General features: G+C 44.1%; 1 protein-coding gene across 6 annotated transcripts in view; it reads left to right on the forward strand.

The window, feature by feature from the left end:
- DIAPH3 (diaphanous related formin 3) overlaps positions 1–15676 on the forward strand; it is a 786386-nt gene that overhangs the window by 368721 nt on the left and 401989 nt on the right. For all 6 annotated transcript variants that reach the window (XM_088481432.1, XM_088481491.1, XM_088481243.1 and 3 more), the window contains 4 exons: positions 1349–1467; positions 1578–1642; positions 3587–3691; positions 11293–11589. In XM_088481432.1, coding sequence (XP_088337558.1) covers positions 1349–1467; positions 1578–1642; positions 3587–3691; positions 11293–11589 — 586 coding nt within the window. The remainder of the gene's footprint in view (positions 1–1348; positions 1468–1577; positions 1643–3586; positions 3692–11292; positions 11590–15676) is intronic.

A 15676-nucleotide genomic window follows, 5' to 3' on the forward strand; every position in this document is an offset into this window, starting at 1 on the left:
GGAATTATTTAGATTACATTTATGTAAATATCTGCTTGTAGTAAATCCACCCTCCTCACATGGTTTCTTTTCCATCCTCAGTTATTTAATTTTGAGTTCATCAGTTATGTCAATGTGATGATTTTCTAAGCCTGTTATAACAAATCTTTTTGTTATCATGATGCTATTTCTTTGTATTTTTACTGTTCTCTAATAATCGGCACATGGGATAGAACATGTTTTCCATATTCGTATTTCATTACTCCGGTTTTGCATGTAATGTTTTGCATAATCAGTTTAGTTGCTATAATGCATGCGTGAGTACATAATGCTCAAATAAGTGCTCTCATCATGAAATAAAGTTAAACTAATTCCCAGCACAAAACCAGCTAAATAAAAAAGCTTAGAGAGAGGCTTACAGTAATACACTTATTAGACTTTATAGTGTAAGGCAACAAGAGGATGGCGTTCCAAACACCTGTGGCCTATTCACGTTTCACAATGAAGACAAGTTTCCATTTGTGCAGTTTAGAGGGATTGTATGGGGATTAATTGGAATGTGTTTGCAGTATAAATGCATTCATCTGATCATAAGAGTTAGGTGAATATTGTGTTTTGAACTTTAAAAAAAATATATTATTCATAATGTATACTTTGTTGGATTATCTACTTATTATATAGATAATTTATTCACTGTTCCCTGGGCAATTGATTAGCACTACTTTCAATACAATGGTAATTATGCCTTTTTGGATGTTCGCAATGTAAGTGGTATTGAGTGAGTGCCCACATGCAAATATTCATTTTTGGTACGTTCAATAAAAGTTTGTTGTTGTTCCTGGAGCCCTTCATTTGAGCCACAAAGCGTTTTGATGAAAGTGCTTTACTTGAAGTGTCAGGTGTGCATTGTATTGCTTATCTTGTGGTTCATATTATATGTAGTAACTTACTACCTACTGTAAATAGCTGTTTTGAATGCGACTTCACTAAAAACCAGTGTCGTCATTACAGCACCAGTTCCATCTGAATTAAAATACATTCCATGAAGCCCTTGGTATAATATTGGTTTAGGCTCCCTTTGACCCTCTTTGTTTGTCCAATAAAACCCATATATCTGACTAGAGAAAACAGAGCTCCCCAGGATCCACTGGCTCCTGCATGGTGGCCTGATGGATTATCTGTTTTTTTTCTTCAAATGATATACAGCATAAAGTGTTGCAGAATGTTTGGATTATATTTAGATTTCTTATATGAGCACTTAAATTAAAAATTCGTTTTCTGGGAACATTTTGCTTTTAGTAACAACAGTTTTCTTTCTCTGAACTCATTTATTGATCATTTTATTTATTCATGTTTTCTTCTTCCTAAGACCACAGTATTTCAAAATAATTGAAGAGTGTGTATCCCAAATAGTTTTACATCGAAGTGGTGTAGATCCTGATTTCACATACAGAAAAAGATTAGAAGTGGATTTTAGTTACTTGCTGGGTAAGTCTTCCAGGCATTGGCTCAGCTGAATTGTTGGAACTTGACCATGCCGCTCTGTCTTATTTTCGCCGATAGCAATCATGTTCTTGTATTTTCCTCTTATTTTTTAGATGTCTGTGTTGACAAAGCAAAGACTGAAGAATTTGAAGAACGATATCTGGAAATGAACAAAAAGGTATGTACTATTGTCTTTATTACTAGGGTGTGGGAAGGGTGGTTGGCCCATTATGACATCGGCTCTATTTTGATAGCCAATAAAATGTCACATACTGTATAAAGTGCATGTAGAATGGCAATAGGATCCAATTCAGCTGTACATAAGACACCAAATGATGCACACAGTCGCTAATAACAATAAATCATATATCATTCATCATATTTTTTTCTCTGTTCTTCATAAATTCTGTACTTTCAAATAATCCTGAATGTTCTGGTGTGTAGCCACAGTGCCAAATGACTGGACCTGGAATCTCTGCATTCATACATATATTCTAATGTATGCCTCACTATGTCAATACCAGTAACAATAAAGCATACGCAGAATATAATTCACTGTAAAGCAAAATCCTATTTTTTATGAAGCTGCCATTTGTCATATCCAATTTACTTTTATCCTAAGATGTAAACACAGTATGGATTTCTCAGTCTTTGGCATTTCAATTCTTTCAATTCCCATGAATCTCGGAGACTCCACAGGATGTTTCTTTTCTCAACAATGAGACAGTAATGCAGTGAAACCTCTTCATTATTGGAGATTTATTTTTACTATATGTGACTTAATCTCTTCTGTTTTTAATCTGTCTCCATGATTCAGAATGTCATGGGCATAGGGAGATGCACATTTATCTTGTTTTTGTTTCCATTTGAACAATGAGCACGATTATGTTTTAATAATAAAAAGCATAAATATTAGATGTCTAGTCCAAAAAATATTTCTTTCTGCAAATGAAACAATGTAAATTGACAAAAATTATATACAGTATATATACCAATGCTGTATGCAGTGTACATGTGTATGTGTGTATATATATATATATATATATATATATATATATATATATATATATATATATAAATTATCTCTATCTCATTTCTTTCTTTCTTTTTTTTCCTGCATCATACAGCATGGACACCCCGGGAGCTTGTGAAAGAAGGATGAGCACACCAAAACTGTGTGTGATCCTTCCCTCCTTTCACAAGTTCTACTTTTCATATTTAGTGCATTGGAGCATCTAGGCAAGTAACGTATAAGTAACACATAAGTTGGAGGAGTTTCTTACATTAGTGACCCAGGGCGAAAAGATCATAAATCATACGCGTTTATGTATAAGATGGCCGTAATTTGTTCTAATATTTTTAGCCATCTTATAGATATATATACGATATAAGTATATTCCCATTGGAATATATTAAGTGTTCTAAAAAAACTTAGATGGCCTTAGCGAATACTTATACATAACGGCTACATTTTCCTCTGTTATTTATTTTTCCTTCTGCGTTAGTTCATGCATTGTTTGGATATGAAGGAAAGCATGCTGTGTGTGTCTCCTCTGCATAATTCTCTTACTTTATTGTCACAATTCAGATGAATACTTAGTAACTGTAGCATTGTGCTCTGCAGTTAAGTCTCATAGTTAACACAGTTATTGCATATATATGTCCATTTGCATGTAACGCTCGTTCTGTAAAGTATAACACTAGTGTAACTACATATGCTAATGGCTTTTACGCTGATATTTCTTTATCATATGTATCTGAAATCCAGCGTGAGTGGGAAGTCTGTATAATGTACAACTATATTTTACTTTTACTAGGCTTCAAATGCCTTTTTATGTATTACATTTTGTAGGTCCTCCATGTGACACTGTGGTACAGCCAAGCCTACAGAGACTAGTATTAGCTTACGCTAAGATAAAAAATGCCTTTACAGGGTGTACTATATGCACATCGGTACATTGTGTGGCTTTTGCAGTGTTTTGACACCATCATGTGTTTGAAAATATGTACTTTACATACAAAGAGAAGATGATCTTGCTTGCTTTACATATAGATGAACAGAAATAGAAGGTTAATGGGAACAGATTTGGAAAGTGACACTAGATATTTTTGTACTTTTCAGTATGAAGAAGAATTTACAATTCGCCAAGAGACTCAGTCCCAATTGCAGAAAAATGAAGGAAAAATCAATGAACTTCAAGCAGAATTACAGGCTTTTAAATCCCAGGTAATGGACCATGTTAAATGAATCTATTGAATACAAGAACATGACTGTTGAAACAAATTCCACTTAATACCTTTCAAACAAGAGTAGGATTTCAGATTTCTCAGCACCCTCCTGAAGTTGTTTACTATCAATTTTCTTATTCATAGGTTCCACTTTATGGCTCAAAAAGTATTATAGAAAGTCATTAATTAGCCATGTGTGAACTTTAATTGATCTGTTTTTTTGCTAAGTCTTATGTTAATTAAATATGTTTCATTTAGGTTTTGCTCTCAGTGTCTCATTTGTTGTAAGTAATTAACCACAGAGGGTAGACTCTTCAGCTTGTGGATTTGGCATTCATCACTGATCTTTGTCTCTGCGCAGGAAATTATTCCTCAAGCAATCTATTTTGTTGAACCTTCGGCTCTTTGTAACCTGCAGTGAGAGATAACCTGCCGTGTGGAGAGGAATATTTTCTGATAATTTTTCAATTTCAAAAAGTAAACAGATTGAAACATGACAAAACATGTTATTTCCTTTCTAGACATGTAATCTGGTAACCTGATGTTTAGATGAAAAGAAAAAAAATATATATTTATATATATATATATATATATATATAATGGTTTTTTCTACTTCAGGGTCCATAGGGTATCCACAGGATACCTTGGGGTATAGGTGTGACGTCAGTCGCAGGGCACCAAAGAGTTAAGCTTTCAGCCTCCCAGGATGCACTAGGTCCCCCTCCTATACCCCGCCCCCGAGCCAAGGCACCTCAGTTTAGTTTGGTGCCCGGCCGGAGTCGGGTGCACCTGTTGGAGTGGGGGCTAGAAGAGCCCCTGAAGCTTATTCTTCATGCAGCTGTGGCTGCACAACTGGATGAACAGCATGGACAGTCAGTCCTGACGTCCATGCTGTCTTCCCTACACCCCGCCGGTACCAGAACGCCGGTACTGATCCGGGGATGCTGGTGGGCGTCTGGGGTCACAGCTAGCGGTGACCCCAGATGCTCCGGACCATGGCCGGATTCAAGGGGGACAGAGGTAAGCAGCGGGGTCCCGCGGTGGGTCCCCGCTGATCACATGGTCCTAAGTCCCCAGGCAGGGGGCTCCCTGGGGACTGGCTGCAGCGTGGAGCCAGGCGACCAACCTGCGCTTCCACTACCCCCTGGGACAGCGGACCGCAGCAGAGCGGTAGCGCTGCGGCGTCCCAGGGGTTAAATGCATGCCAGGGGAGCGCGCCTTCCCTGTCTCACAGCCGGCGCCTCCCCCGCTGCACACAGCCCTCTCTGCATGCTGCCGACTGGTCCTGTGGCAGCGCTCCTCCCCCAGGCCAGCCTCCTCTCTGCTCCTCGGCGGCCATCTTCTCCAGAACGCATGGTGAACGCTGCTGGAAGCGCTGGAAGGAAGCATCGTGGTCTGGGTCCCCCCGCATACCTCTCCTCCGCTGTGGTCAGGTCTGTGTATGCAGCGCTGTGTCCTACCAGGCCCTGTGTCTGTGTAGTTGAGTGATCAGCGCTGTTAGTGCAGGAATTGTTATTTTTCTGCATTGTATGTGACTGTGCTAGCGCTGCTGCCTGTAACTTTTCTTCTCTAAACTGTCAGCTTTATTACTGTCCCTGTTCTTTCTGCTAAAGCCCTTGCGGTGCGGTGCTGCAGGGTGGTCTCTCGCCTATTTAATACTTAATTGGTGAGAGAGGTCACATACGTGGTGCCATCATGTCTGAAAGTGATTTTCCCCTCCGGCTACAGTGTACCACGTGCAAAGTACCGTTAGCGGAGGGGGAGGGTAGCGCGGAGGGCCTTTGCCGGCAGTGTTTGTCCATGGCGCGGCCTATTACGGTTACAGCACCGGTACAGGAGCCGCCCTGGGCTTGTTTCGCTCAGGCGTTAACAGCTTTAGTGGGCCAGTTAGCTCCGCAGCCCGCGTTTACTCCGATGGGTTTGTCCCAGCAGTCTGTGGTGTCGTCACCCATGCAGGGGTTCCCACGACAATTGGTGGTACCCCACAGTCTCCCTATTTCCCCGCTCCCGGGTTCTCAGGAGCCAGCGTGGGTTAACTCCCTGACGAGTTCTGTACAGCACTTGTCGGATGTGTTGCAAGGGGAGTCTGTGATGCGGTCTCATAAAAGGCCGGTGGCGTCTCTGTCCGCTCCTTATGAGGATGACGAAGGGACGTCTGATGATGGGGAGATTCTAGATCCTTACGATCAGGAACCTCTCCATACTAAGGACGCTGATGCTAAGTCCAAAGTATATATTCCTGGACTTATTCGGGCGGTCCGCACAGCCTTGGTGATTGAGGACGAAGTTCCCCCAGCGGCTAAATCTAAGTATGCCTTTTTCAAAGATGTGAAGGGCGATGCCACAGTCTTTCCTCTTTCGGGTCAGTTGGTGGACCATTTAGAGGAGGCGTGGAAACAACCTGGCAAAAGATACCAGCCGCAGAGACGCCTGGCGGTGGCTTATCCGTTCGCGGATAATTATTTTGCGAAGTGGGAATCCCCTCCACAGGTGGATTCTCACGTGACCCGTCTTGTCCGTAGTGCCACATTGCCGATGCCATCCATGTCCTCCCTTAAGGATGCTACGGACCGCAAGGTAGAAATCTGCCTGAAGTCTGCTTATTCCCTTGCAGGGGGGGCAGCACGGCCGGCTATGGCCATTTGCTGGGTTGCCAGAGCGATGGAGCGCTGGGCGGATTCATTAGAGGCTTCTTTTGAATCCGACTGTCCGGCCGATCAGGCGGAGTTGATTGGCAATCTCCGTGATTCGGCCACCTACATCAACGAGGCGGCTCTAGACATTAGTACTCTGGTGTCTAGAATTTCTTCAGCAGCGGTAGCTGCTCGTCGCACCTTGTGGCTGCGATCCTGGAAGGCGGACGCAGATTCCAAGAAAGGTCTGGAAGCGTTGCCGTTTACCAGAGAAGTTCTCTTCGGTCCGGATCTGGATAAGATTGTGGCCACGCTGGCGGCAGCCAAATCTGCCTGTCTCCCGTCGGCCGCTGCTCCTTCTGGTTCGGGACCATCGTCCTTTCGGTCATCTAGGGCCCAGGGCAGGCCCAAACCACAGTTGTTTCCTCGGCAGGCTGGCCCTAAGAAATCGGTCAAGCCCCGGAAGCAGGCATGGAGTACCAGACGTCCGGCCCCCAAGCCAGATGACAAGCCTGCGGCCTGACGGTCCGGGCCTCCCTTTGGGGGATCCCAGGGTGGGAGGCCACCTGCTACAGTTCGCCCAGTGTTGGTCGACCACTACGACAGACACTTGGGTTCTGGAGGTGGTTTCCCACGGATACGCCCTCTCCTTCCGGCACAGACCCCCGGCTCGCTTCTTCACCACGGGTCTCCCATCAGACCGGAACAAGGCTACGGAGCTGCGGAAGGTATTGCACACTATGCTCCAGGCTGGAGTTATAGTGGCGGTTCCATTCTCCCAGAGGGGCCAGGGTTTCTATTCAAATCTATTTTTGGTACAGAAACCCAATGGGTCATATCGTCCGATTCTCAACCTCAAAGCACTCAACAAGTCTTTGCGGGTCCCGAAGTTTCGGATGGAGACCCTACGGTCCATCATTCTGGCGCTGGAACCTGGGGACTACTTGGTGTCATTGGACATACAGGACGCTTACCTGCATGTCCCTATTCTTTGGCGCCATCAACAGTTCCTCAGGTTTGCAATCAGCAGCGACCACTTCCAGTTTCGGGCGTTACCTTTTGGCCTGGCAACAGCACCACGTGTTTTCACCAAGGTGATGGCGGTCATGGCGGCTTCTCTGCGGCTGCAGGGAGTCCGCATGTTGCCGTATTTGGACGACCTGTTATTGGTGGCAGGATCTCCAGAGCTCCTGTTACGCCACTTGGACCTGACCATTGCACTGCTGCAACGGCACGGCTGGCTAATCAACTGGCAGAAGTCCACTCTAATCCCGTCTCGGAGGATTCTGCATCTTGGAGCCTTATTGGACTCGGGACAGCAAAGGATCTTCGTGACGGAGGACAAGATCTCTGCTTTACAGTCAAGGGTGCGCAGTTGTCTGCACAGCCGCCGGGTGTCCTTACACTCGGCGATGAGGTTACTGGGCTCCATGGTGTCGGTGTTCGACATGGTGGAATACGCCCAGTTTCACTCCAGACCTCTGCAGCACCTGATCCTGTCCAAGTGGAACGGGCTGACTCAGTCTCTGAAGTCCCAGACGATTGTGCTCACCCAGGAGGTTCGCCTGTCCCTTACGTGGTGGTTACAGACGACCCACCTCAACAAGGGACGTCCGTTCTGGGTTCCAAATTGGGTCCTGTTGACAACGGACGCCAGTCTTCGGGGCTGGGGAGCAGTTTCGGGTCCACACTTGTTCCAGGGCAGGTGGACGCCGACAGAAGCGGAGCTTCCAATAAATATCTTGGAACTCCGTGCGGTCTTCAATGCTCTCCAGCAGGCACAGCGGTTTCTCCAGGGTCGCCCGGTGCAGGTCCAGTCGGACAACGCTACCACCGTGGCCTACATAAACAGGCAAGGAGGAACTCGCAGTCGGGCGGCTCTCGTAGAGGTCTCTCGGATCCTGGTTTGGGCGGAGCGCAATCTTCCGGCCATATCAGCGGTCTTCATCCCAGGAGTGCTCAATTGGGAGGCGGACTTTCTAAGTCGCCAGGACGTTCATCCGGGGGAATGGTCCCTGCACCCGGACGTTTTTCAACTACTGGTGGACAGGTGGGGTCTTCCAGAAATCGACCTCATGGCGTCCCGGCACAACAACAAGTTGCCGGTGTACGGGTCTCGCACAAGAGACGAAGGGGCGTCTCTGGTGGATGCTCTGTCCGTCCGGTGGACGTTCCGGTTCGCATACCTGTTCCCTCCGGTCTCCCTTCTTCCACGGGTAATCCGGAAATTCAAACAGGAAGGAGGGACGCTCCTGTTGATAGCTCCCGCGTGGCCCAGACGGCACTGGTTCTCAGACCTTCAGGGTCTGTCCGTGGACATTCCTCTGCGGTTGCCGCTACGACCGGACCTTCTGTCTCAGGGTCCTTGCCTTCACCCGGACCTGACTCGGCTGTCTTTGACGGCGTGGCTGTTGAGACGGCCATGCTGAGGTCCCGGGGGTTTTCCAGCTCGGTGGTGCGTACCATGTTACGAGCTCGGAAACCGTCTTCCGCGAGGATATACCATCGCGTGTGGCATACGTTCTTCCAGTGGTGTCGACCGAGAGGTTATGCACCGCGGGAGTTTCGTCTGTCTCGGATTCTCGCCTTCCTGCAAGCGGGACTAGATCATGGGCTTCGCCTTGCTTCTTTGAAGGTACAGGTTTCGGCCCTATCTGTCTGGTTTCACCGTAGGATTGCTACAATCCCGGATGTGCGCACCTTTATGCAGGGTGTTCTCCGCATTCAGCCGCCCTTTGTTCCACCTGTGGCGCCTTGGGATTTGGCTGTGGTCCTGAGGGTTCTCCAAGGACCGCCGTTTGAACCACTGGGCTCAGTGGATCTTAAATGGCTAACAGCTAAGACTGTTTTCCTTCTGGCCATTGCTTCGGCCAGACGTGTTTCTGAGTTAGGGGCTCTTTCTTGTAGACCCCCTTTCTTGGTTTTTTATGGGAACAGGGTAGTGCTCCGCACTCGGCCCGAGTTTCTTCCCAAAGTTGTTTCCCAGTTTCATATTAACGAGGAAATAGTTGTTCCGGCCTTTAACTCACCGGGTCTTTCCGTGGGTGAGGCCTCTTTGGATGTTGTGCGGGCCTTAAGGACTTATGTTGACCGCACTTCTTCGTTTAGGAAGTCGGACGCTTTGTTTGTCCTCTTTGGCTTCCGTAAAAAGGGTTGGCCTGCTTCAAAGCAAACTTTGGCAGCCTGGATCCGTATGGCTATTTCTGAAGCTTATCTTCATGAAGGCCTACCGGTCCCTCCTTCTCTGAAGGCTCATTCCACTAGGTCTGTGGGTCCTTCGTGGGCAGCTCGACGTGGTGCCTCGGCAGTTCAGATCTGCAAGGCTGCTACGTGGTCTTCTGTCCATACCTTCGTGAGGTATTACAGGTTTGACACCTTCGCCTCTCAGGATGCTTCCTTCGGGCGGCGGATTCTCCTTTCTGCACAGGAGCGTCCCCACCCTTAAAGGATACTGCTTTGGGACATCCCCAAGGTATCCTGTGGATACCCTATGGACCCTGAAGTAGAAAATATGAGATATGGTAAGAACTTACCCTTGTTATCTCTATTTCTACGAAGTCCATAGGGTTCCACAGGACTCCCGCCCTGTCGCACCTGTGCTGCAGATGGGCTTTGCTCTGGTCACCGGTTTTCCATCTCCCTCTGGTGAGAATGTGATTCTTGTATGTGTCCAGATCTTTGTTCTCTCTCTTCCTTCTCCTCCTCCGGCCTATGGCTTGGTAACTAACTGAGGTGCCTTGGCTCGGGGGCGGGGTATAGGAGGGGGACCTAGTGCATCCTGGGAGGCTGAAAGCTTAACTCTTTGGTGCCCTGCGACTGACGTCACACCTATACCCCAAGGTATCCTGTGGAACCCTATGGACTTCGTAGAAATAGAGATAACAAGGGTAAGTTCTTACCATATCTCATATTTTTTTAAATAAAGATTTACTATATGTATCCCAAATCTGTTTTATTAAGAATATCTTCAATATACAGATGTGTCCACATGTATCTCACCTCCGTGCGCTACAAGTCAGGTTAAACATAACGTGTAAGCGACGTGCGGCTTGGTAGCACTGAGCATCTTTTTCCATGCAACTTATCTTCAAATGACTTACTTGCAAGCAGCTGACTAAAATTATATGTGGCATGCCTATATCGTGGCATCCCCTTGTGAATACGACACATTTGAAGGTAAAAGGTCACATGAAAAAACGCTCGGCGCTACAGAGCCACAAAGTCAGAAGTGCTGAGTATCTTTACATGTGACTTTTTACCTTCAAATTTGTCATATTCACAAAGTGATGCCACAATATACAATCGCTCTGCACTACAGAGTCACACTGTGCTCACGCAATATGTTTTTACTTGACATGTAGCGCACAGAGGGGGTCATTCAGACCCGCTCGCGAGCAAAGATCGCTCGCTAGCGGGTCGATGTTGTTAGACTGCGCATGTGCACGACGAAGGGAGCTCCGTCGTGCACATGCGTGAGACCCGGCGAGCGACGAGAAATACGTCCTTCGGGGTCTCGCACCAAAGGGGGCGTGCTGTCGATGGTGACTGACAGCACGCCCCCTTTGTTGGGCGTGCCGGGGGCGTGGCTGCCAGACGGAGGCGTTCCCATGATAGAGCCAAAATCACTCCTGGGCTTGCGGCAGCGAGACCCTACCGCAGGGTCTTGTCGCAAGCCCGATGGTCAAAGACCATCGCGACCATCATCATGGACGCTCGCTATAGCTGTGGGTGGTCACCCACAGCTATACGAGCGTCCAGGAGGACGCTCCATTTTCATGGAGGTGGGCCCTGATTCAGAGCGAGCGCTCTGGTCAGAGCGTCCGGCTCTGAATCAGGCCCAGAGGTAAGATGTATGTGAACACATCTGTATCTATTCACATTTAACAGTTCAACTAATATATGCAAATATTTGCACGTTTATCTTGTAATTTATTGCCATTTATATTTTTTATTCCCACCCCCACAGTATGGAATCCCTTTTGAACCTGGAAGTGCACCAGAAAAAGGGGCTACAATTTCTCCACCTTCTGGTATTCCTATGCCGCCACAGCCACCAGCAGCACCATTACCTGGACTTGTGCCTCCTCCGCCCCCACCACCACCTCCTCCATTTCCCATGGCGGGCGGACCACCGGGTGCTCCACCACTACCTGGAGTTTTTTCAGGACAACGTTCTCCTCCTTTGAAGTCTCTTCCATTTGGCTTAAAGCCTAAAAAAGAATTCAAACCAGAAGTCGGGATGAAAAGGCTTAATTGGCAAAAAGTAAAATTTTGTTTATATATGTTTACATATATTTTTTCTAGTTAATATAATTTTGTCATTATGTTCAATAATATTTATTTGCAATTCCAGTATTTTTTTTTTTTTGCTGCCTGCCTGCCAAGTCTTGGCACCGATGAAATATAGAAATATGCTGAGATCATTTAATATTCATTCATAAAATCTCAAGGAGAGTCCATGTGGATTTAAGAGCATTGTTATATCTTAGAAATGGAAATTACATATGCACTCAAGCACTTTCTTTGCATGAGCGGAATAGCTATCTCATGACATGACAAACCTTTTGAATCCAAGGACACAGTCACCTAATGTAGTTAAGCACGGATAAATCCATCTGTGTTTCTGATACTGGTATAGTAATTTATACAGTCTTCAAATTGTAAAACTGCTGCATGTCTGCTATAACACTAAAGACTATAGTTAGACTATGTGTAGGGGGAAAAAGTTACAATACTGCTGGAATATTGGGTTTCATTATTCATATGTTTGACGTTGAAAGTTAAATTTTTTGGGTAACATTTCATGAATCCTTAGGGGTAAATTTACTAAAGTGAGCGTTTTTTAGAAGTGGAGAAGCTGCCCATTTCAAGCAATCATATATTCTAGCTATTATCTTCTAGAAGGTGCTAGTTAAATGTTAAGTATAATCTGAATTGTTGCTATGGGTAGCATCTCCACTTCGAAAAACTCTCATTTTAGTAAATATACCCCTCAGTTTTGTATTAAGATTTACTTTGGGAATACTAAATATATACTTTATTTTAAGACTATTATTACTTTGCACTGAAGCAATCATAAGTAATTCATAACATATATATATATATATATATATATATATATATATATATATATTGCAAAAATGTATTTGTGTATACATAAACAAATAAGGTTGCTACTGAAATGTTGTCTGTAAATCCATTGATATACAAGTTTTACATATCAAATTAAATATTCCAACACTGGCCTGTGTTACAGGGGCATGCTGTTTTGTCCAGTAAAGTCCAATCTGTGTTACAGCGATCAGGTTTCTCCTGATGCATTAGGTGTGCAACACTTCTCTGTTTCACTTTTAAATAGTTATGAACCGAACGTCTTTCCTGTGGTAGGAGGCGAGAGGAAAGCAGTCACTTCGGTGGTACTGTGTCTTGGTATTTATGTAGCAAGCACACAGACTATTCCCCCCTCACCCGCAGCCTAATCCTCCCTCTAGTGCCTAATCCCTAAACCTAACCCTCCCCCTAACCCTAATACCATCAATATGCTGGCTGTCGGGATTCTGGTGCCTGGATTCCGACTGCTAGCGGTATTCTGCGTGCCGGCATCCCGGCAACTGGGCTCGTAACTACATCCCCTCCACGGACCACATTAAGATTTTTATGATGATCCTTGTTTATCACACAGGACACATTGTTTTATATATTGTTTTATCATAGTGGCCATACATTGTTTCATTATAGTTTTATCACAGGATATCACCTTTTGCTTTTTAAGATATGATTATTACTAGCAATTTTTCATGATGTAATGAAGCTGTAGTTTGAACTAGCTACCCCAGGTCCTAACAAATACCCTTAGCCAAAGAATCACACAATCTTTTTTGTTTTCCCCTCGGGGTCACAGATAATAGCAGCAACAACATTGGAGTAGTAACTTTTTATTTTGATAAATTTAAGATGGTGGTACCATCTTTTCTACCTGTTATCCTGAGTCTTGGTGAAACAGGACTGAGATCTAATTTTTGTTCTGTTCAGTGGATGGGTTCTTTTACTGACACCAGACCGTGATAACTTTGTGTACCTTTAGCTTGATTGGAAGATGTTTGATTCCACTCATAAGCATGAACTCGACAAAATGTATTGCTCGATAGCATGTTTCACATTGTAGAAACATCAAAGTTTGAAGGGAATCGTGGCAACATCGTCATGATGTCACTGACCATAATTTAAATTAAAATGGAAATCATTTAATATCCCAAACCATCATTAAGAATACCCCACCCACTCTTTGACCCATTTTCTTTGAGTGTCAAGCCTTCACTCCTCATGATGGACGTACCAGTGCATCAGCTCACCCTGACTCTTGTGCAGTTCATCTTGCAGTTTTTTTGGTCCCAGTTTTATTTGCATGAAGAAGACGCACATTTTAAGCAAAAGATATGCTCGGTGTGGCCGAGATGCCTGGGGCCAGGCACTTCATGAGGAAATATTTGGCACAACTTGGGCTACAGTGTATGAGGATACATCTGTACTTCCATCTAGTTCTAATAGAAGGAAGTACACATTTTTTTTCTTCTTTTATCTATTAACCATGCTTTTGTGATCATGGGTAGAAATATTTTTTGTTCTGAAACTATTTGCCATCTGTCTGCCATGTCCTTGACCTAATTATATTTAGAGATGTGCTTATATATTTATTTTAATATAATTCTACAAGTCCATGTAGAATGGACAGTTATATATTTTAGAAAGTGATATTACATATGAACTCAAACATTTTCTTTCCATAATAACAACTAATGCATGACAACCATTTCGAGTTCAAGGACAGTCACCTATTGTAACGAGAGGGAGAGAAAGCTTGCATTATTTCCAAATGTGCTATTGTTACGCAGATTGTACTGTTTATTGTCCGAATGAATAAACAAAGCATTATTAAGCCCTCCCTTGCAAGGGTTGCCCACCAGATGCATGGTTATACTGCTCTGCTAAGACAAGACACACAATCTTCAGCTGTGAAGAGTTTAGTTATTGAAATAAAAAAACTGGAATGTTTATATCTCTAGCACTATAGAGCTTGTGTAGCACACTTATTTGGTATACATACTGAACATTTGTAACAAAGAGCAGAGTAAATCTTGGGGATGTCTTCTGGATTTAATATATATATATATATATATATATATATATATATATATATATATATATATATATATTTTATAATTATATTTGAAACCATTTGTTGCAGTCAGTGCTTTAAACAGGATAATGCCTATTCCCCCACAGTGTAAATACAGTACTAGGCAGTAGACAGATTGTCTAATAGGAGACTTTAGTTCCAGTAGTAGGTGGTGGTTGTTTTTCCATGACAATGGGCACAAGATTACACATGGGGGCACCCTCTCTCCCCACCATTGGTTCTCATTACCATAATGTAGAGGAGAGCTGTGCAGACACAAATAATTATTACAGCGGTGGTGGGTCCTTGGTGATCCTGCAAACTTATTGGGATGATGGGGAACATGATCTTGGATTGCTTCGATCTTCAGTTGCGTTCTTACAGAAGTTGCATTCTTCAACTTTGCCACCTCAATAACCCTAATATAAAGAGAAGAGTTACTATGCAGCCTTTCATGTATGAGGACCACTGCTAACACAGATTTGATCTCCCTTTCTACTCCTTGCCAGATTAACATGGCCAACCAGTGAGCATCATTGACCATCATTGAGGACAGGATATGGTGACCATCATTGAGGGCAGGATATGGTGGAAACACTTAATATGGAAGACCTGGATTAGAGAGTTGGAGTATAAAGTTTTCAATATGTACTGTATGCAAATCAAGGGAAACTATTACAATTCCTTATTCCATTGATATCTTGTCTGGACTTATCTTTACATCACCTACCCAACCTTATCATTTTTTTTTTGCTTGCTTGACTGTGGTGCTGATGACACCCAGTACCATATGTAGTGGGATTGTCTCAAAGTAGAAAGAATTTAACAAGGAGTCAGGAACTTGATATTGTAATACAGATGTGTTTTACATCAACCCCATCTTATTATTTCTTACCATTTCCAATACCTGATAAACCAAAGTATAGTCAAAAACTAATAGACCACAATCTCAGGGCACCTCAATGCCTTATAACTGTCAACTGAAACTTGTATATAATTCCACAATTTCAGCCATAAACAACTATGTTTGGCTGATTTATGTTTGAACATATAAATAGCAGAAGTCATGACCACCATAATCGTTTTCTCATTATTTGGGGTACCTGGTGACACACGTCACCGACTACTCAAACATGACAGACTAGAACAATCTCTTCTTTCCCCTTGGCTCCTG

The sequence above is a fragment of the Taudactylus pleione genome, unplaced genomic scaffold (genome assembly GCF_031769625.1).
Source record: "Taudactylus pleione unplaced genomic scaffold, aTauple2 ptg000005l, whole genome shotgun sequence".
Classification (NCBI taxonomy): domain Eukaryota; kingdom Metazoa; phylum Chordata; class Amphibia; order Anura; family Myobatrachidae; genus Taudactylus; species Taudactylus pleione.